Genomic DNA, 22,617 nt, shown 5'->3' with positions numbered 1-22,617 from the left:
TAAACGTTAAACAAACTAAACATGAACAAAATACAGATAATCAACTGTTACGACTCGGATTGCTAAATATTAGATCTCTCTCATAGGTGTGATATCGTGCACTGAAAAGCTTTTTTAAAGTCTAGTTTAAATCTAAGGACAGCTTACTGAACTGTCGTATTTTTGCGAAATGGCGCCGTCGGCTCAAACCGTGGTTAAAACACGACGTTAAAGATACTTAGATAATACGATGAAATTAAAGATAATATGTGCTAAGTGGGTTTCAATAAACCTCTCGCGCCTGACAAAAATAACGTACATAACATTACTTTAATACACATTTTCTAAAGATAATGCGAACATGGTGGGTTCTGAGGAAAACTTTTTTGGAAAAAGATTTTGTACCAAACCTGCTCTCACGAGTGCAATTAACGTTACTTTAAACATTTACAGCTGTAGTTGTAAACGGTTATTATAACGCGACTTATTAAATATTGTTACATTATACAATAGGGCTGAATGCTTATGACAAAACAGTGTTAACTTACCTCAGCAAATTTAGCTTAACTCCGGCGGGAATTTTTCCGTGTCTTTCACCGTTGCCTTTCACGTATGTTACTAGAGTAATATATAAATGAAATCATTATAGATGCATATATTCGTCAAACAAATTAATATATCACACGGAGAATGTTTAATTTAAAATATATAGCTGAACTGAATGGTCTTACCTCGCTGCTCTCAACGGTAGACAAAATGGCGGCAGCCCGGAGAAGACTCGATTGTAAAATAGGCGTGGTTTAAAAATGTTGGGTGTGGACAGTGTCTGAGAGTTAATTAAAGGCACACAACACTAACTATAAATAACAACAACAACACTTATCTCATGTCACCGCATTAAGTGTTCGTTCTTACACAAACAGTGTTAAAACAACTCTGAATGTCAACACTTAAAAGCAACTCCAAAAAAATAACACTTATGATTTTGCTGTGATAGTTGTCTAGGTCCATTGTTGTTTTCTATTTTTATAAATGATTTACCATCTGTCATTGAAAAAGCAATAGTCATGTATGCTGATGATTCTACATTGTTCTCTGCGGCACATACACTAAATGAGCTACAAGATCATTTAAGTGATGAGTTGTTAACAATCACGCAATGGGTTCGAAATAATAAACTGGTTTTAAATTTAGATAAAACCAAATGTATTGTATTCACTAACAAGAATAGTATGTCCAAGGCTGTTGATTTGAATTTATTCATCAATGGGGTGCCAATCGAACAAGTTTCAAATGTTAAGTTGCTGGGTGTGATGCTGGACAATACTTTGTCCTGGTCCAAACATTTAGATCAAATAATAAGTACCATGGGGAAAGGCATAGCTGTGGCTAGAAAATGTTCTGCATTTATTCCTTATTCACTTTAAAAAAAAATGTGGTACACTCATTACTTTTATCGCATCTTGAGTAGTGCCCTCTGTTATGGTCAAGCTCATCAGAGAAACAACTAAAAAAACTTCAGATGGCTCAGAACAGAGCAGCTAGGTTTGTGCTTCATTGTCCTTTCCGGACCAATGTTAGTGACATGAATAAAAAGTTAATGTGGGTGCCGGTTAAGGTTAAACTACACTTACGACTGTTGGTTTATTTTCATAAGGTATTAAAGCATCACACTCCTTGTTTCTTCTTGGAAAAGCTTGTTCATGTGGGACTCGGACATGATTATTTGACACAGCAAGTGAGTAAGGATCAACTTTTGATACCGCGACCACAAACTAACTGGCTGAAAAAGAGTGTATTGTATCGCGGTTTTGTTGCGTGGAATAGTGTCCCTAGAAATATTAGAAAGAACACTTGTACATATGTTTTCAGAAGGAAGTGTTTAGATATGCTTATTAATATGTAGGTCCATATTTTACGTGCTGTTATTGCTATTGATGATATGTTTAAGCGTATTGTATTTTTGTTTCCTTGAAGTTTAGATGTTTTTTTTTCTACTTAAGCTCTTATTTTTATTTCATTTTTTTCTATATTATAAATGTCTATTTCTGTCTGGTTGTGGACTCCAGGAAGACTAGCAACCACTCTGTGGAATCTAATGGGGATCCAAATAAACAATAGGCGTTTTGATGAAACGATTTCTCTGAGCCAAACCTGCATGTGTAAACAAATAAACAGTATAACATCAACAAGCTTGTACTTTTGTTTTTGTTCAGAAAAAGAAGAAAATGAAAGAAGAGAAGACCGCAGAAGAGACGGATGAATGTGTATCACCCGCTCCCAAAAAGATCAAGAGTGAGAAGATGAACACATCAGATGTGAACGGAAACGCAGACGCAAGTAACACCAAGGTAATGAATCGCCATCACCGTGAGTGCCTCGTGATGCTGCTATGACAGTTCAACACAGTTTTACTGCCACTGCAACGGACGGATGAGACGCAGGTTTCAGATTTACTGTGGTAATCGCAAATCTTACGTGAAAGTGTAAAGATGGCGGTGCTTCTGCAGAGGTGGAAGTGTCTGTTTTGTGTGGTCAGAGGAGATCACATGATCTGGATTCGTGCATTGTGTAGGGTCACATGTCTAAAATGTCATTTATTCGTTTCATTTTAACTTGTTAAAATTTCTTACAAATTCTTACATAAGTAACCTGCCTATTTTTATAGAACTGGCTGCTTCTGATAAACCCGCAGAAATGAAGAATATTTCATACAATAATTTGTTATCATTGTAGATTAACATTACGTATATTTTTTACCTGACATGATATTACAGTGGCCAGTTTTACAGCATTTGGCTGTTCTTGGTTTTATTTTTCTATTTCACTGGATGTCAAACACTCTCCAGTAAAACGAGTGCCATCTGAATAGGACTAAAGTGTGTTACACAAGAGTAGGTGGGGGTCTGACTGATGTTAAAATAAACATTTTGATCAGTTAATACTATCGGTAAAAAAGTAATTTAATAAAGTTAAAATAAGCCATTGGTGCTGGCGTGTTGCATCATGATGCTGAATGAAGCGTATTCTGTTGGCTGCTCTTGATCGGGGTCAGTAGTGAACCTCAGGGGGATAAAGTGAGCAGGAGAAGAAGAATAAAGCTGTTGTTATGTTAATCTGTGTGCTTTTTAATGTGCTGCAATTTTATCAGGAGTGAAGCAGCAAGTAGACCGGAAAATATGGCATTTTGGCACTATATAAAAGATATAAGAGGATATGATAGAGAAACATCATTAAAAAAGTCCCTGAGCACGTGCTGCTCATTTTAAACTCTGTCGCAACAGTAAATTGATGTTTAAATTACAGGTCGAACTAATCATTGTTATTGTCGATACATCCAGTAGCTCCTCACTGCAGAACGCGACATCCAGCGGGCAAGGTCGGATCCAGTCTCCTCCCATTGCATTATGATTGGCCGACACTGGATCCAGTCTCTTTCCACTGCATTTTGATTGGTTTTGCCACAACACACATCATACTCGTGTTGTTGCTCTACCATTTCCACATTGAGTCGTAACTAAAGTTATTATTTTAACAGAAAACAAACTTGCTGAAGACAAACTTTATATCTTAAAGAGTACATAACATGAGATCATGAAAATGACATTTCATGCAGTGTGTCATGTTGCCGTGTTTGAAAGTAAGCAGTCTGCCAAGTTGTAAATCCGAAGGTGAATGAATAACAAAGTTATTGGCTTGGAAAAAAGAGAGTCGACTGTGAATCAAGCAAACGAGTCGTCCCTAGTCCGAGTCGCGAACCACCTCGGATTTCCGTCACTACATATAAGGCGTTTTCAAACATAAGGGTTTGTCTCGCAACCTGGTGTGTTTTCTCTCTTGGTTTGATTCGTTTAGGCATATGTGAACACTGCAATCGCGCTAGGATCCGCCCCAAAACAATCGCTCCGAGACCGCCTGAACAAGGTGGTCTCGACCCGATTGCAAACGAAATCTGGAGCGGTTCGGTAGACGTGTGAAAGCCATCCGACCCAACGGACCAACCTGTATCACAATGTATGATGGGTAATTATGTAAAGTTGCGTGATGTAAAAGTGATTGTTTTGCTAATGGCTCCCTGTAACGATGTTCAAAGGAAGGAAGGAAGGAGGCGGGAACCGGCGAACGTTAAACCAAACTTTTAATAAAATAAACAAACAACAAAACGAAACACAGTCGACTGCCGGCCACACAAACACAATAAAACATTAAAGCTGCAAGCAGCGATGATCGGGCCGTCGCGCAAAAGTGCAACCGCAACCCTGTGTCATCACCACCCGTCGGCCTCAGGAACAGTGAACGGTGGGCAACGTGCATATAAGGAGTAACATTATAGATTTTTCCGTCCCATATTTCCTATTGCCAGCTGGTGGCGCTATGACTATAAGTGAACACTGACGTGGATATGTGTTCAGGCCAGGACTGTTATCAAACATATGAAGTGTGAGGCCGGTTGGACATTGCGTGCCTGAGTTACTATAGCTTCCTGTTTCATGGCGAAACATCAAACTTTATGAGGCCGCCACGGACACGCCCCTAAATGAAAAGTCAGAATCTTGCGATGTATCATCACAAAGGTCTGAAGATCATACTGGCTATACAGTTCAAATATGACCTGTTTGAAGCTCTATGTGGAGTTAATCACAGTTTAAAACATGCCACTTCCAGTTTCCTGCAGGTGGCACTATAACTGTAACTGGATATTACCATGTATTTGTCTTCAGGCCAGGACTTTTATCAAATGTGTGAAGTCTGAGCAGTTAAAAACAGTTAAAAACATGCCGTTCCCTGTTTCCTGCTGGTGGCGATATAACTGTATCTGAATATTGCAATGTAAAGAAAAAAAGTAAATGATAGGTGATAAAATTAATGCAGGCGAATTATAGTAGGATTTGTTATTTATTTAAATGTGTCACATTCCCTTTTGCCAGCTGGTGGCGCTATTGCTATAATTGAACACTGACATGGATATGTGTTCAGGCCAGGACTATTATGAAACATATGAAGTGTGAGGCTGGTCGGACATTGTGTGCCTGAGTTACTGTAGCTTCCTGTTTCATGGTGAAACATCAAACTTTTTCAGGCCGCCACGCACAGGCCCATCAACTAAACGTCAGGATCATGAAATGTATCATCACAAAGGTCTGAAGATCATACTGGCTATACTGGTCAAATATGATGCTGACTTGTTTGAATCTGTATGAGGAGTAAATCACAGTTTAAATCATGCTACTTCCTGTTTCCTGCAGGTGGCGCTATAACAGTATCTGAATATTACCATGTAGATGTCTTCAGGCCAGGACTTTTATCAAATGTATGAAGTGTGAGACTGGTCAGACATTGTGTGCCTGAGTTGCAATAGGTTCCTGTTTCATGGCGAAACATCAAACTTTGTCAGGCCGCCACGGACACGCCCCTCAGCGAAAAGTTAGGATCTTTCAATGTATCTTCACAAAGGTCTGAAGATCATATTGGCGGTACTCATCAAATATGACGCTGATCTGTTCAAATCTCTATAAGGAGTTAATCACAGTTTAAAACATGTCACTTCCTGTTTCCTGCAGGTGGCGCTATAACTGTATCTGAAAATTACCATGTAGATGTCTTCAGGCCAGGACTTTTATCAAATGGGTTAAGTCTGGGGCCTGTTGGACATTGTATGCCTGAGTTACAACAACTTCCTGTTCATGGCGAAACGTCCCCCCACGAAAAGTCAAGATCTCCGCAATTTAGCTTCGCAAAGGCCTTAAGATTAGAATGACATGAAGATGATGTTGATCGGATTAAAACTCTAGGAGGAGTTCGTTAAAGTACGATGACTGGAAATTGAAACAAATTACAAAATTGCACAGGAAATAAAAAATAACGGACATCCTGTTGGGATTAGAGATATGCTCCAAGAGACTTTTCTTAATGATTCGGGGTGTTCTATCAGCCCACCAAATTTGGTGCATGTACGTATTGCGTAGCGGCCTGGGCAGTTCTAGGTGGCGCTAGCGAGCCATTTTGCCACGCCTAATTTTAAAACCCATATCAGACGTAAATTTTTGCAAGGTCTGATGCGTGTGCAAATTATTGTGAGTTTTTGAGCATGTTTAGGCCTTCAAATTAGCGATCAAAGAGGGAGAAGAAGAAGAATAAACAACACAGAAACAAAAGGGCTCTGCACTACGGTGCAAGCCGGTGGCTTGCTCCTCCGTGCACGGGCCCTAATAACATAAAATCCAGGCCTGGTTCTCTCTCGTCCTTCTCCTCCATTTATGCTTCCCGAGCTCATTATCACTCGCGTTACCGGCCGGAAAATAAACATATGCACTCTGACCAATTGAAGGAGAGTTTACTCGCACGTGACTTGCATTAACAAAGTTTGGTCCATTTGGAAATATTGCCTTGTGAATGCGAACCGAACTAAAATAAATTTCAATATTGTAGCGATTTAACCCCAGGTTTCGGAACAAAGCAATCGATACACGGGTGTGAAAACGCCCATAGTCCACGCCTACATTTTGCTAGGACTGCCCGCGAAAACTTCAGTCTTCTCCTCCAAACACTGTAGCTCATGAGCCTCATTCACGGTAGACCGATCACAGCAGACTAGACCATCTGACCAATCACATCTGACTAGTCTAGCGGAAAGTAGGGGATTAGACCGATGAATCGCAGAACGAATCATTTGAGTGTCAGTCAAGAAGTAAGGTAAAAGTAACTAGCTATTATTACGAAATAATAGTGTTTTTACACCTTCTCTGTTTATAAACTTGTTGGACACTCCATAAACCAAAGTAGGACCTTAAAAATCCCTAGTTATGTCCTCTTTAACATATTTTTAATAACGTTTTTTGTCAGGTTTGCGTTAACAAATATTTAACTGCGATCATTACTTCCAGGCGTACACTAAATGATGACATTGATAAGAGCAAACGTTGGCGACCACGAGTTGCAACTTACTTTCCAAATTGCGGCCAAGTGTATAAAGTGTGAGGATCTTGTGTTCTGCAGTGAGGACCATCTCCATAAATCGGTGCCAATAACAATAGTTTGAACCATTGTTTAACGACAGCAATCCCCACCGATAGACCGCTTTAAAGCAACAACATCCCTGTAGATTATTTCTGTTATCAAGCAAGAGAAATAACAAGTAAATTACATTAGCTAGCAAGGTAAAAGTATGTCTAGCCAGCGTGATTTTGGGAGTAGATTAGGAGATTTTGTCGCATGAGAAGTGTCAAATATTTTGGCTTCATTAGTCTGTGGCAGGCTGTGGTGGTGTAAGTCGTGAGTGGAAACCACTGATACCTGTGTTTTTGTCATTAAGTTGTCTTTTTACCTTTGTATTTGACATTGCTCTCATCTGCACTGAATTGTTTAGCCGAAAAAGAAGAAACAGGCGACCGCAGAGACGTCCTCCGATGCCAGCTCAGCTCCTCCGGCAGAAGCGTCCAGTGAAGACTCGAGCAGTGACATTGAGAAAGTGTGTGGACGTCACTCTCTTTTCTCATGGCTTGACTTTCTGCTGCTCACTTTCCTCATGGCTGTCATTATTTCTGCAGGAAACGCCGGAGCAGAGAGAGGGAGCGTTTTCCAACTTCAAAATCTCTCAGGACACCGTCAAACTTCTGCAGGGTAAAACCTCTTCATAGCACTCGTTACACTTCAGAACTCGCCACCAAAACCTTTGACTTGGCAGCCACATTAGAAATCCAGTGTTTATTATTAGAAAGCACATTACAGGATGTGTACATGTGTGTTTGATACGAGCGTGCCACACACGACCTGAAAAGTGAAGCCAAAGCAATTTGATCGTCTCCTGGTGGCTGGCTGCAGTATAGATCATAAACCCTGCCCTCTCCATGTAAACCAATGTGAAAAACAAAACACTTTTCTGTCATTTTATTCGGTTCTTATCACTGATGTGTGTTTGATTTTGGTATAAAAAGTGGGCGTGACAACATGATTTGCTTGTTTGTGATTGAGTCATTGGGGAATATGGGCGGGACCTTAATTCTGCAGTTCTACCTTGCACTCACTATAGCTCTATGAATCTGGCTCCAAATGATGTCACCGGCGCAATATGACGGCGGACATTTTGGCTTAATTTTTCTAAAGCAGAAGTAAATGGGGGCGAATCTGTGTATGGTTTTATACGCACCGTGCGTGATCGATTCAGGTATTTGTTGTTTTCTTTCAGCTCGTGGAGTGACGTACCTTTTTGACATCCAGGTGAAGACCTTTAACGCAGTGTTTGATGGGAAAGACGTGGTTGGTCAGGCGAGGACGGGTACAGGGAAGACTTTCTCATTTGCTGTTCCACTGGTGGAGAAGCTGCAGATGAATGGCGATGACAGGAGGAGAGGTCGAGCTCCTAAGGTACAATCACACACATGTGCTGTCTTTATACTTGATGTCTTTGTGGCAGATGCGCGTGAGTGTGAGAAATCTTCACTGATTTCATGATGTTGGTGAGATCTGCTTTACCAGTTTGCTTTGAGACGTCTGTATTATCACGCTGCAGGTGAGAAGATGAGTCCGAGTGATTTCGTCTATTTGTCCTCCTTTTTGCTCTTTCAATCGCAACCTCTAATGGCCTCTCCAGATTACACGATTTTTGGCCCGATTTGCATGTCATAGGACATTGTAGTAATTTGTAAACGACATGGGGCGTCAAGAAGCAAGATTCAATCGTGTCGTCTCGTATAGTTCACCATAGTATACGACAACCAAAACTGCTCCTGCGAGGTCGCACGACATCACGACAGACAGACTAGCATGTTTAATTTTTTCCCTGGTCGCTCACGGCAGCTGTGACGCTGTAGTGACGTTGACCAATAGAAGCACAGCACAGAAGCGCTCTCACTGAAGCTTTTCCGTACACAAATTCAAACATGGCGAAGTGCAGGTGAGACAGTGGTGTTGATGCTGCTAGGTGGGACAATGCAATGGAGGAAAAGTTCGTCGCGTTATGGCAACAGTACTCCTGTCTGTATGATGTTTCCTCGAGGGACTACCACGATATAATTAAAAAAGAGAAATGCTGGCGAATAATTGCTGACGCTAAACGTAACCTCAAGTTCTCTCTGTAGAATGGACAACCCATACTGTCCCCGTCTTGCAATCCAGGAACGTGTCCACTAGAGCTGCAGCTATCGATTATTTTAGTAATCGCGTATTCTACTGATTTTCCATCGATTAATCGGGTATTCGGATAATAAGTACTTTTTCTTTATTAAAGAGCAATACTAAATATACAAGAGAAAATAAGACGGGTCTCTTAAAATGAACAACTAATTTATTGCTGAAATTGCATACATTACTATCTGTGAAAACTAAACCCATTTAGTACATTCCATTGCCATATTAAATACAAAATGCAATATAATACAAATATATAAATAAGAAACATGAATAAAAATAGAAAGAATAATGTCAAAGGTAAACAACTAACTTCAGCTTATGCATGATGCATTTAGTTTATATAAATTAGTTTGTTTATTTTTTACTATTAAATAGTAATATATTTGTCCACATAAACATACAGAGTTAACCAGACTTTTATTTTGGCAGGTCGTTGGAAGACGCTTGTTTTTTTAGTGTGTTAGCTTCACTCAGTAAAATGTTCTGAAATAAACTCTGAGAGCAACTCTGGAGATGAAGTTCATTTGTTCATGTCCTCATAAAGCGCAGACGCAGACAAATTCATGAGCATCACGCTTGTAGCATGTTAAACTGTGCAGTTCATTCACGCAGACACACAGAACAGCCAGATGGCATGTGTAAATAGCATGATTCGGCATCCACTAACGTTAGTCCGAATCTAGTTTGATGGACTCAATGCAGCCGGAAAACAAGTTTCACTCGCAAAATAGACTAAAACTAAGTAAAATAGCAGTTCACCATTTCAATAAGCTATCACTTATTTATCAGCATGAGTCACACGTGTGAGCGTGTGAACAGACTATAATGCGTGTGTCTCGCGGTGAATGCGTGAGACTTGAGAGCCTGTAACATGAACAGAGTTTAGCGGGCTGTGCGTCAGTAATAACGGTCCGTGGGGAAACGCAGTGCTCCGTGTGTACTGTAGTTAATTGGATTAAACGAGGCTTCTTGACAACAAAATTGCCTCAATTATTTTTTGTATTCGAATTACTCGAGGAACGTTTCAGCCCTAATGTCCACTGTCAGGATTCTTTTTCTTTTTTTGAGCTTTTCTGATGCCAAAACAGCCAGTACAAAACACGCTGCTTCAATTCCCATATCTATGGTTTTATTTTTATACTGCAGCCGCTTCTTTCCGAAAGTCAGTCAGGCAGTCACTATAGTAACGCCTACTCAATGACATCACATACGCAGTCGACGTCACCCACGTCGTAAAAGACGAAAACCCGTTCTCGGCGGGAGGACACGCATAGTCTGCTATTGTTTCTTGTAAACCACATGTCAAGATTTGCAAAGTCAAAATCTGACACCGTGACATCGTAACAGATGAAAAAATGGTGTGATTATGGCACAAAATTGTGCCATAAATCTCCCATATTTTATCATGAAACCTGCGACAGTCAACATGAAGGCAGCTCCAGCCCTGTCGTTAACCCCGTGTGTGGGGGTTGGTCTTCTGTACGGGAGGAAGCACAGTCACTTCACACTTCCTACTGACACGTGGGGAGGGTGTAGTTCTGGTGTAACTAACCAGCAGCTGACATCAACTGACAGTTCCAGAAGCATAGCTGTGTATGATTTCATACATCGATCATCATCTCATGTGTGCTGGTTTCTGATGTGTGTCTCCACGCAGGTCTTGGTTCTCACGCCGACCCGAGAACTCGCCATTCAAGTAACCAAAGACTTTAAGGACATCACAAGGAAACTCTCAGTTGTGTGTTTCTATGGAGGAAGCCCCTACAACTCACAGAGTATGAGTTTCCTCTTTATTTTGTGTGTGTGTGTGCGTGCGTGCGTGCGTGCGTGCGTGCGCGTGCGTGCGTGCGTGTGTGCGCGTGCGTGCGTGCGTGTGTTATTATTGTATGATGTTACTATAATCGTGACGTGATATAGCTATAGACCGGTCCATCAGACGTGCGTGCGCCTGACCCCCAGTTAACTTCCGGTTTGTGTTTGGCTCGTGTCTTATAATATAACTATTTATATTTGATTTAATTTATGTTCATATTAGTTTATATTATTATTTTATTGTATAATAATTGTGTTAAATAAAGGATTTGTTGAATTTTGTTGTATGTTAATTTTATTAAATAAACAATTTGTTGAATGGGTCCTGTAGTTTCGCGTTTAAAGAAACCGTATGGTACACTGTCATCTAGCGGTTGAGCTTGGTATAGCAGTCTAAATTCAAAATATTAGAGAGACAAGTTTAGCCAAGTAGCGCTTCTCGGTTTCTTTAATAAATAATCTATAGACGCGAATGTGTACCGGAAGTTCAGTTGGGGTCACAAAAGTGTGCATGCGAAGTAACGTTTGTTTACCGTCTATATAGCAACGTGAGTAATAATGTCATGTGTTTTTTGTCAGTTGATGCAATCCGCAATGGCATCGATATACTGGTGGGAACGCCGGGTCGAATCAGTGACCACCTGAAGAACAACAAACTGGATCTGTCTCAGCTCAAACACGTAGTTCTGGACGAGGTCGATCAAATGCTGGACATGGGCTTTGCAGAGCAGGTGGAGGAGATCCTCTCGGTGTCTTACATAAAAGGTACTCTGATAGCATCATCACGTAAACCAAATTGTCAGTGAATGCATGGACCGATAAAGTTCAGTATGAATGTAAATATAATGGATCTAGGCAGAACATTCATGTGTCTAATGTGTCTGGATCCAGACGCAGAGGAGAAACCTCAGACGCTGCTCTTCTCAGCCACGTGTCCTTCTTGGGTTTATGACGTGGCTAAGAAATACATGAGATCTCAGTACATACACGTAGATCTCATTGGGAAGAAGACGCAGAAAACCGCCACCACAGTCGAGGTGAAACATTACAGCTTAACCGTTTGGCGCTGGAATGTGCGAAGTGCCGTTGGACAGGCCTACGATCGTTACGTGTCGCAAGAGTGATGTGTCGATCGATGTCCACAGCGCCAAATGTCGTCTATTATTATTTTTAATGTTTGGAATGAAGAGCTGTGACGGTCTGACGTGTGTGTGTTTATGACGTGCAGCACTTGGCGATCGCCTGTCACTGGTCTCAGAGAGCGTCGGTCATCGGCGACGTCATTCAGGTCTACAGCGGCAGCCACAGTCGGACCATCGTCTTCTGTGAGACCAAGAAAGATGCCACTGAGCTCTCCATGAACACGTCCATCAAACAGGTCCTGAGAATGGTCTTCACTGAACGTCCGAGTGTTTCTGCTGCTCTTTACTGAATGTGCGTGTCTTGTTTGTGTGTGCTGTAGAGCTGTCAGTCGTTGCACGGTGACATCGCTCAGAAACAGAGAGAGATCACGCTGAAAGGCTTCAGGAACGGCACCTTCGAAGTGTTGGTGGCCACAAACGTGGCTGCTCGCGGTCTGGACATATCAGAGGTGGATCTGGTCATCCAGTGCTCCCCCCCGAAGGTACGAGAGTCATCGCATCATGGATTCAAAACAATTGTAGGGGTGTAACGGTACACTTGGCTCGCCATTATACAGGCATCACGGTTATGATATAGGCATGAGCCAGTATGAGACTTTCACCTCAAGCAAAAATTTCATCAAATCATGGTATTGACCTAAACAAATTCATTTCAATTTGAATTCCACAAAGCTTTTCACAGTTTTGCATTTTTGCAAAGGAGATTTAAATACATTTGGGGATTAGTTACAGTAGTAAAGAGATGTCATAATGAAAAATAAAACATGGTGGTAGGGTTGGGTGATGTCTGCCCACGGTGAAACATTGCTATTGACAATGACATCAGCGTCTTCTCTAAACAGCACGAGCTGCGCAGTTATAGAGTCAGACCCGTCCTCTCTGTACAGTGCCACCTTATAGACTCCTAGCCTTCTTTGTATTTGTGTACAATTTATATTTGTAGCTTGCAGCACAGAGAGTCATGTGACGATATGTGCCGGTGGTGCCGGCTCAGCATTGTGATGTCTGTCAGCCATGGGTGGTGAACTGTGGCATTGTCTATCGTCTGCTTCCCAAAAGCATTGTTTGTGAACTATGGTTGCAAGTTTCGCTGTTGACAGCATAGTCCATCGATTTAGCGTTTCCCAAAACCATTCTTTCAATAAACATTCACAAACAGCATCGCAAAGTTGCAACATGTAAAGCATTGTATACCATCAGTCCAAATGTATACAAATTCTGTGTGACATTTTTTAGTTTTCAAAAACAGCGCATTAGTGCGCAATACAACAGGCTCTAGGATATCCCTGGGCGGAGTGACATAACAGGAAACTTAAAATGAATAAAACGTCCTGAAATAAAACAAGTAAAATATAATAACAAAAGTAGTATTCAGTAGTATTTGTTTGTTATTTACAGCAACACATCAGACTTTAATTGGATCTGAATGGATTAATTAGTAGATGTTATTACTCCACAATCAGTGTGACGTCCTGATTTCATATTTTTTTGCATGTTTGTCACACTTTAATGTTTCAGATCATCAAACAAATTTAAATATTAGTCAACGATAACGCAAGTAAACACAACATGCAGTTTTTAAATAAATGTTTTTATTATTAAAGGAAAACAAAATCCAAAACTTCATGGACCTTTGTGAAAAATTGTTTCCCCCCTAAACCTAATAACTGGTTGGGCCACCCTTAGCAGCAACAACTGCAATCAAGCGTTTGCGATAACTTGCAATGAGTCTGTTACAGCGCTGAGAATTGTTGTAATTCAGCCATATTGGAGGGTTTTCGAGCATGAACCGCCTTTTTAAGGTCATGCCACAGCATCTCAATAGGATTCAGGTCAGGACTTTTTTGTTTTTATGTATTTTTCTATTTCTTTTTTTCCAACGTTGCTAATTTTTCAACATTAAAAAACCTATATACAGGATATAATATTAATGCGTTATGAATATTTAAAGATAATTATAGGCTTGATGTGAAATTGTGACTAAATAAAAATGTAAAAAATGCATCTTTATTAACTTAATTTAAATAAACGAATATTGGGTTTTTTATGAGCTCAAATATTCGAATATGAAATGATTGAAAAACGGAGTGACAATGTTGCCAGCAGCTCTGAATACACACTGGATGGAGTGGCAATTTACCGGCTGCCCCTTGTCAAAACCAAAATGTGCCCAAAAAGGCGACACAACATTTGGCTTAGACACTAGATTCATGGGCATTTTTTGAATAATGTGGTCAACTGTAAATACTAGCGTATACCACAAAAGAGAAGCATCACTATAAGCACTTGCAACAAACAGTTTACGTTATGCTTTTGTCGTTTATGCCTGTGTTTGTGTGTATTTTATTGAACATTATCTGTAGACTTCACAAGTACTGAAACCTAGCATTTCATTAAAAATAATCAGACACACACAAAATAAATCCCCCATATGTTTAATGGACTGTCCCTCTTCCTTGCACGGGAAGCAGTTTTTTCCCCAGAAGCCCTTGAACATATAGGACGAAAGACAGTAATTTATGATTAACAATTAATTATTGTGTTTATAGTTCATATCCCACATCATATGCACTCCTGTAACTTTAACCAGCAAATCAATAAAATACTGAAGCATCTGAAGAACGACAGACAAAAGTCTTTTTTGACTCACTTTTAGGTTACTCGGAACTAAGAGCAATGTAAAACACATCCACGCCCGTCTGAACTAAAACTGCTCATCCTTTTTTTCCGGGGATCCAAACTACCTCTCTAACGTTACTTCTAGCGGCGCATGGGGAAAAAACACCCAGTGCACCAAATCAACATTAGGTATCCATTTCTGTGCGCTACAATACAAAAAAATGTGCAGTGATGACCTCAACACCGCGGTCGGCATCTCATTAATGCGGTGATGCGGTTATCGTCACAGCCCTAGTTGTTCAAACCTGTATAAATGTCTTTGTTCCAATGAACACAGAGAAAGATATTTGAAAGAATGTTAGCAATTTTTAGTTCTGGGACATCATCCGCTACCATAGTAGGAAAAAAGAAATTGTATTTTTTTGTTCTGTTGAACACATAATGAGAGATTTTGAAGAATTTAGGAAAACAAAGAGTTCTGGAGCACCTTTGACTCCCATTTAATTCTTCCCACTATGGTAGTCAATGATGTCTCAGAACTGACAATGACTGACATTCTTCCAAATATCTTTCTTTGTGTTCATCGGAACAAAGTCATTTATACAGGTATGAAATGACATGAGCGTGAGTAAATGACAGAATTTTCATTTTTAGATGAAGTATCCCTTTAAGCAGTGAGTTGTGTTGTCATTTGGCAAGTGCACCCCTGAAGGGGAGTGGTCGTGGTACCTCTCTATGTTGTGCACAACTGCGTATACCGCTGTGACTCTTTAAGAAATCTTTAACACTTTGTAGCTTATCAACCACATGGGGAACCTGTGAGCAAAAGTTCTAAAGTGTCGCTTTAAACCGTAGTATACCTTGAACCCGGCAATGCAATATTATCATGATAGGATTAACAGATCATGATAGCTCTACAATATGTATTGCAATATGCATTTCTATTGCAAAAGCGTGTCACTTGATTGTTACACCCCAAATCATTTGTGTAGACGGTATTGTGTTTCATATTTAAACAATGATTAAATACATGGACATTTATTTAACTACACCTATTTGGATGGGACTAGTTTACCAAAGGAGGTTGAAGAAATTCATTCACTGTTGTGATGTTTCTGCCGTGTCAGTTTTCACATATTCTTTGTTGAAATTTCAGAGCAGTTTAGCTTTTACCGTGAACTCTGTGATCGTCTGAGACATCTGACCCAGTCCGAATGTCAATGTCTGTATTTTGGCCTAAATCAAGGTTGTCCAGTCCTGCTCCTGGAGGACCGGTGTCCTGCAGAGTCTTATCGGGCACAATAGAAACTTGCAGGCAGGTGTGTTGAGCCAAGTTGAAGCTAAACTCTGCTGCACACTGGCCTTCCAGGACCAACTTTGGAAACCGCTGTTATACACACAGATCTGTGAGAATCACAGGGCCTCGGTCGACTCGAACCTCGTTCAGAGAACTGGTCCCGTCCATATAGTTCATGAAAATGTATTTTGTTCCTCTGGCACTTTTTGTTCTTGTATGGGGTGAAAACAGTATCAAAACTTACCACTCATACACAGAACACGGTTCTTTTTAGAAATGCACTCGTCCCAATTCATACATGTACAATCCATGAATATACTTCTGTATACTGTAACTGTAATTTCATGCACTAAAATCATGTGTGCTTTGCATTCTGGTGAATATTCACTGTTGTACCTGTGGATTCTTTCAAGACTGCATTTGTGAATCAAAGCTGCGGTAGGTCACAGAAGCAGATCTGTCTGCTCAATGATGACATCACCTGTGATATAGCGTCCACCTCAACAGGACGCTAACTGGCTTTATAGACTATACAATATCAACTACCAAAGGCCTGCATTTTTATTTCAGTACGTTGTCTGTTCTGGATAATTTCTAACTATTAAACTGTGAACATTTGCCTGAAGAATTCCAGCAGGAGAGCTACACAAAACAGTAAAATAACATCCGTCTCAACAGGTATCATTACAAGGCAACTATGAAAAGTAACTAGGGATGTAACAATATCAAAATCTCACTGTATGATAATACCCCAGTATAATGTCTATACGGTATTTATTGCAACATTTAAAATGACAAATGATGACTTAAAAACGTGCCATAAACATCCTCTTTTCTTTATCCTCTAATCATAACTGTTGCGAGATGGGTCAAATGACCTAAAAATCCCTTTTATACTATAAAATAATTGCACAGGATGGACCTTGATAAAGGTAACATCTGTTATTTTTTTCTAACATGCTCTGATAGGCCCGGAAGACTAATGTTTCATACAGTCATGTGACCACCATAATATTGAGACAATTTTGCTATTGCGATAACACACTATCGATAATATTGTTACATCCGTAAAAGTAACAAACTCATTTGAAGTGATCTGGTCAAGAATGTACACATGGTTACAGGCCATGATGAGTTACAGTATGATGTTTTGGAGTATGAAACATTAAACAAGCATTAGTACAGTAAATGCTTTTGAACATTATAAATTATTGACACGTCTGGCGTGCATAGTTTTCCGGCCAGCATTTGTAAATGCTGTGTGTGCTCGTGGATCTCTCATGTGCATTTGTGAATATGGATTTTTTTTACGTGAATTGGTTGGAGGTTTTGTTACTGTTTTCACCCCATATTAGTGTTTTTTTGCGTTGGTAAGTTGAAGTCTCTGCTGATCAGATCCTGTAGACTCTTGTTCATATTAAAAAGCATTAGCATGTGTAATGTATGCAGGACGTGGAGTCGTACATCCATCGCTCTGGACGAACGGGCCGAGCGGGACGAACCGGCGTCTGTATCTGTTTCTACCAACATAAAGAGGAAAGCCAGCTGAAGTTTGTGGAGCAGAAAGCTGTAAGACACTCGCAAACTCTTCTGATGAACCACAGTCATTAAAATTACGTCACATGACACGCTCAAATGTTTGTGCTTGCATTACCAGGGCATCACTTTTAAACGTGTGGGGGTCCCAACAGCAAATGACATCATCAAATCCTCCAGTAAAGATGCCATGAGGTCAGACGATTTACACAGTGAGGTCTTTGAGATCCTGTCTGCTTGTTCTCGTAAACTCATGTCTGTGTTGTGTTTGTCTTTTTTTGATTTGTCGCAGGTTTTTGGACTCCGTTCCGCCAACGGCGGTTGAATATTTTCGTGAGGCAGCGCGTGAGCTGATCGAGCAGCGGGGGGCGCTGGAGTCGCTGGCGGCCGCGCTCGCTCATATATCAGGAGCCACAAATCTGGAGCAGCGCTCTCTCCTCTGTTCGGACATTGTACGACACCTTTGCTTTTATTTTCACTTCCCTAACTTTGGTTCTTCTAAAATCTGATGGAATAATTCATGGCAGTGTTTCTTACCTTTTTCTAATACAATTATTTATGTTTTTTAAGATAATTCACCGTTAACCGACTGATTTGTTGCGTTAGTGTGGCTTAACCAGAAAGCACTTTTCTGTGTCAGTGTTTTTGTTTTATTTTATGAATTTAATTTCACGTATATAATTCAATCTGCTTCAAATGTTTTGTTGATAGTATATTGTTCTAATGTGTGTGTAGTGTTAAACTGTAACATGTCTTGCACATTAACTAAACCAATGATGTAAAGATGTATTTCTATTGATAGAGTTGAGTTTCTGCTACGTGACAGACAACAACAACAACAACAACAATGCTGCGAATGATTTGATTGATTTTTGTTAAGTCACGTCACGAGCATCTTTGATATAGACAGCATCACGTGTATAAGTTGATCTGTTGTTTGTGTCAGGGATTCACCACAATGATTCTGAACTGCAGCACGGAGATGAATAACATCGGTTACGCGTGGCGAGGGCTGAAGGATCAGCTCGGAGAAGAAATCGATGACCAGATCAAACGAATGACTTTCCTCAAGGGCAAGATGGTGCGTTCAACTTCACTAAACACACCTTACACGAACATAGACGTTCGCGATCGTGTGACGCTAAACACACACGTGTCCATTTTTATTACAGCTGTGTGTGTAGTGAAACGAAGCGCAGATCACACATTAAACAACTCGCAACAATCAGATGAGAGTCTTGTTTTTAACTAAATCTTTATTCCAGTGAAGATGAACTGACTACAGTCATGAGCTTCTGAAGAGAACTGCAGTTCCACGAGCATGTTTTTGTTGGTGTCTTATTGAAATAACAGCAAGTAATGTGAATGGACAGATTTCCTCTAGGCAGATCTTGTGCAGGATTTCTGTTGTTGTTTGTGTGTCATGTTTTCTCTCTCTTCTCTCAGGGTGTTTGTTTCGATGTGCCGGTCGGTAAAGCCAAGGAGATACAGGTATGATGTTTGTAAAGCGACACCAGGTGAACGTGTCTGTTCGTGTGTTTCTGTTTGAGTCGTTCTGTGGCGTTGGGTTTCACTAACACTGGCTTGTCAACACACAAATGAAGCGTTTGTTTGCTGATTCCTGTGTTTTTGGCGTCTACAGGGAAAATGGCAGGACAGCCGTTGCTGGCAGCTGACGGTCGCGACGGAACTTCCAGAACTAGAGCAGAACCCGCGTCTTGGTGGCGAACGGATGTCCGGTGGCTTCGGAGGTCGGGGTCGAGGGGGGGGGCGGCGGTCGTTTGGCGGGGGCCGGCGGTCATTTGGCGGAGGCTTTAAGGGGAACGGCGGACGAGGGGGACGGGGAGGTCAGGGAGGACGGGGTCCTCAGAAACGAACCTACAGTCAGTCCTTTGATTATTGATCACTATGGACTGTCATGATGATCTCACCCTCACAGGGTTTTTTTTTACTGCTGTTACTCCCTCAGACCATGACGACGCATGCAGATTGCTTTTACATGCAGCGGTGCTGTTTAGTTGATGACTTTAATTCACATTAAAGTGGCTTTACAACAAGTGCTGTTGTTTGTTTTATGTTCTAAATTGTGTGTGTGAGTCTGTCCAGTTAATTCATGTTCTTTACAAACAAAAACACGATAGTCGCTCCATCTGCTCCCGCTCATCTTTAGTCACATCGATCTGACGAGTTCTTCAGAAGTCTACAGTCTGTCTGATAGGAAGGACCTGAAAAATCCATCGTCTCGCCTGAAACCACAGATGTTTACAGTAAATATTAGAATTCATTACAACCTAAAACTCTAAAGCATGTGCCTGTTACTGTTGCTTTGTGACATTATTGTAGTTATGAGATGTTCGCATACAGAGAGACTCCATCCATGTCGAGTTTGTTCTCCAGTTTCTTTCGCTCTCATATAAAGGACTCCAGTGCTCCAGATTCTTCAGATGATCCACAATCTACAGCACAAACACACAATTCACAGCTCGACAGCAAATCACATAAACGTGAAGCTTATATTGTTAATACAGGTAGCTTCAGTCAGGTGGTTGTGTTCTTAACATGCATCTGTTGTGAAACAACAAACACACTAATGTGAGGGCTTTATACTGGCTTTATCCTACACTGCAAAAACATATTCTTACTCTATATTTTCATCTCGTTTTCACTTAAAAAATGGAAACCAAGAAGCAAAAAAGAATTTCAGCCAGTGGGGTAAGAAAATGTGTGATAGGAGACGTGATGCGTGTTACCTTCAACACAGCTTGTGTTTGTTCAGTGTCATCCGGAGCGTTCTGCTGCAGTCCTGTACAGGACATTCATTCAATGTTAAACTTTGACTCAACACATTCGTGAGCACATGACGTAGTGTTCATGTTTTCTCACCCTGAGTTGTGGTGCGGTAGACGGACGTCTCGACACGTCTGGAGAAATCCTCTCTTCTGAAGAGCTCGGCTGTGGAGTTTCCACCGTCATCTGCAAACTTCCAGAAGGCCTCTGTTCTCACACAGCAAACATACAGCACGGCTCATCCTGCAAATTCTGTTTTGTTTTTCAAGCGGTTCACGTCGTTTACCTGTAAATCTCTCCAGCGTTGGGTTTCGTGGAGGTGGTTGTGATTTAGCGTCTGTATCCAGGCTCCTCGATGCTTAAGAAAGTCACGTGACAAACATCTGAACTCAATCACACATGCAAGTGTCTAAACGGTATGTGAACGTATCGCTCATGAAAGTACCTCTCCGTCTCTTGAGTGCTGTGCTGTGAGGCAGGAGAGCGTATACTCTGAAAGCATTGTGTCCTTTCTTAATGCTTTTGTCCGGCAGCTCTTTGACGTCTGGCAGGGAATTGAGAGCACAGCGGAAGTTTGCCTTCCACGTCTTGGGATCAGGTTTGTCTGTGCCGAGCTTGTATCTCCCTAACATCCACCCGAACAGAAATAGAGTTGATAGATTCAGATGCATCATTAGTGTTGTGTAATAGATTTTCTCTTCATGTGTAAATCAAGCTGAAAGGGTGGTAGTATACAGTAGTAAAAGGTTGTGTGAAGTTCACCTGTGTGGATGGCCCAGTTTCTGAAGAGAGTGGCATCTGTCTCAATATTCCAGCCGTGTCGAGCGGCATGCTTCCAGGGAATCTGGAAAACTCGAGCAGACTGCAGTTTGGTCTTAGTGTTAAGAATGCACAAATGCTACTCAAATAAAAATCCACTCGATAAAACAAACTCAGACAAAGTCTTTGTGATTGAAATGCACCCACAGACGACATGTCTTGGATATCTCAGTTATTTCTCCTCGACTTCTGTGAGATCGAATGGAGACCAAATGAAATCTCAACTGCACCACTTTTCCTGAGAGTCTCACAAATGTCTCTGTCATAGAAGAGATCTAAACAATGTGTCAAACTGAGCTCAGATTTGTCAAGATCTCAATATGAACTCTATACATGAACACTCATTTGTTTCGGTTTTTATTTCACCTGAGCAGTTTCAGGAGAAACATCTGAGACTAATGGCTTGAATACACTACAAGAACCAAAGAAGTCTGAGCAGATTTTTTTTAAAGCTAGACATCATACACTTGCAGATTTTGAAAGTTTCAGATAGAAATACACTAACTGATCAAATCTGCAGACTGGCACAGACTTTCGGCAACAAGTCCAGACTAAAAATCTGAGCAAACGTCTTGTAGTGTATTTTATCCTTAAGATGATACTTGGAACACAAACGAGAACTACTCCTGTGGAAGAGCAGTTTAAAGTGTTTGAGTCTGATGGATGTTACCTCATCTATCCAGACGACTCCAGGATATCTGCCCGATTGGATCTGTTCCTCCAGCCACGGCCGCAAGCGCTGTCGTCCCTGCTGCATCTCTGAGTCTGCTGCGCAAACGTCTTCAACAGAACATCGGCTTTACACGGTTCGTGTCACTTCAGACGAATAACGCTGACATCGAGTTCAACTGCTCTTACCTGCTCCGACAGGTTTGAACGGTTTCCCCCTCAAACTGCTGAAGAATTTCTGTGGGACTGAAAGACCGAACGGGTTCACGCCTTCTCTGTCAGATCACTAAACATTCAAATGTTGAAGGAAGGAAAAGCTTGAGGATGCCTGTCAAATGTGTTTATACAAACACTGAGCGTTCTTGATGTTCAGTAAATCACATAATAACCCTTTATAATGATTTTGAAAAGGTAAATATTTTGGATTGTTTCAATGTTTTGGTAATATTTCAGATTATAATCAGTCAGTCGTGTTTTCTTTAGTAAACCAGATGAGTCACTGTGTTCTTCAGATGTTTTCCAGTGAAACGCGCAAGCTATAAATATCAAAGCTGTACAGGGCTGCAAATATTCTTTCAGAAAAAAATGCTTTTAATTGCTTGATTCATTCAAAAAGAACAATAGACGCCAAAGAGGGGATGGGCAGATCTCACCCGAATTGTAAAAACTTTTCAACTCTGTTTTTCAAGAATACATTTCCTCATGTATAAGATTTTTTTATCCAAACTTTGGAGATGGCTTGCTTGTTGGAGGCCACTCGCCCCAAAATAGCCGATGTTCTGTTGAAGACGTTTGCGCAGCAGACTCAGAGATGCAGCAGGGACGACA

At 40.9% G+C, this 22,617-nt stretch overlaps 2 protein-coding genes across 4 annotated transcripts in view; one reads left to right on the top strand and one right to left on the bottom strand.

Annotated features, from left to right (window-relative positions):
* Positions 1-19,571, top strand: part of ddx21 (DEAD (Asp-Glu-Ala-Asp) box helicase 21) — a 151,516-nt gene extending 131,945 nt beyond the window's left edge. The window contains exons 2-16 of the mRNA XM_057342859.1: positions 2,194-2,330; positions 7,346-7,447; positions 7,527-7,599; positions 8,165-8,343; positions 10,766-10,883; positions 11,500-11,685; positions 11,812-11,957; positions 12,149-12,298; positions 12,383-12,544; positions 17,428-17,547; positions 17,636-17,709; positions 17,807-17,966; positions 18,461-18,595; positions 18,961-19,005; positions 19,157-19,571. Of these exons, the coding sequence (XP_057198842.1) occupies positions 2,208-2,330; positions 7,346-7,447; positions 7,527-7,599; positions 8,165-8,343; positions 10,766-10,883; positions 11,500-11,685; positions 11,812-11,957; positions 12,149-12,298; positions 12,383-12,544; positions 17,428-17,547; positions 17,636-17,709; positions 17,807-17,966; positions 18,461-18,595; positions 18,961-19,005; positions 19,157-19,417 (2,034 nt within the window). The 5' untranslated portion in view covers positions 2,194-2,207 and the 3' untranslated portion in view covers positions 19,418-19,571. The remainder of the gene's footprint in view (positions 1-2,193; positions 2,331-7,345; positions 7,448-7,526; positions 7,600-8,164; positions 8,344-10,765; positions 10,884-11,499; positions 11,686-11,811; positions 11,958-12,148; positions 12,299-12,382; positions 12,545-17,427; positions 17,548-17,635; positions 17,710-17,806; positions 17,967-18,460; positions 18,596-18,960; positions 19,006-19,156) is intronic.
* A 75-nt stretch (positions 19,572-19,646) lies between these two features.
* Positions 19,647-22,004, bottom strand: irf1a (interferon regulatory factor 1a). Of its 3 annotated transcripts, none has more exons than XM_057342873.1 (8): positions 21,791-22,004; positions 21,064-21,163; positions 20,747-20,926; positions 20,588-20,659; positions 20,398-20,508; positions 20,265-20,317; positions 19,877-19,970; positions 19,647-19,760 (listed from the first exon to the last, which is right to left on the bottom strand). In XM_057342873.1, exons 1-8 carry the CDS (start codon positions 21,875-21,877, stop codon positions 19,681-19,683), a joined length of 777 nt encoding a protein of 258 aa, XP_057198856.1. In that variant the 5' UTR covers positions 21,878-22,004; the 3' UTR covers positions 19,647-19,680. The 3 variants fall into 3 exon arrangements, with proteins under 3 accessions (XP_057198856.1, XP_057198857.1, XP_057198855.1); XM_057342874.1 differs by having other exon boundaries at positions 20,398-20,494; positions 21,791-21,905; XM_057342872.1 differs by having other exon boundaries at positions 20,398-20,494; positions 21,064-21,878.
* Between the last annotated feature and the right edge of the window lie 613 nt (positions 22,005-22,617).

Source organism: Triplophysa rosa, linkage group LG9 (genome assembly GCF_024868665.1).
Source record: "Triplophysa rosa linkage group LG9, Trosa_1v2, whole genome shotgun sequence".
In the NCBI taxonomy this organism is placed as follows: Eukaryota; Metazoa; Chordata; class Actinopteri; order Cypriniformes; family Nemacheilidae; genus Triplophysa; species Triplophysa rosa.
Note: the sequence above shows the minus strand (reverse complement) of the source record. Positions and strands in the feature narration are given on the sequence as shown.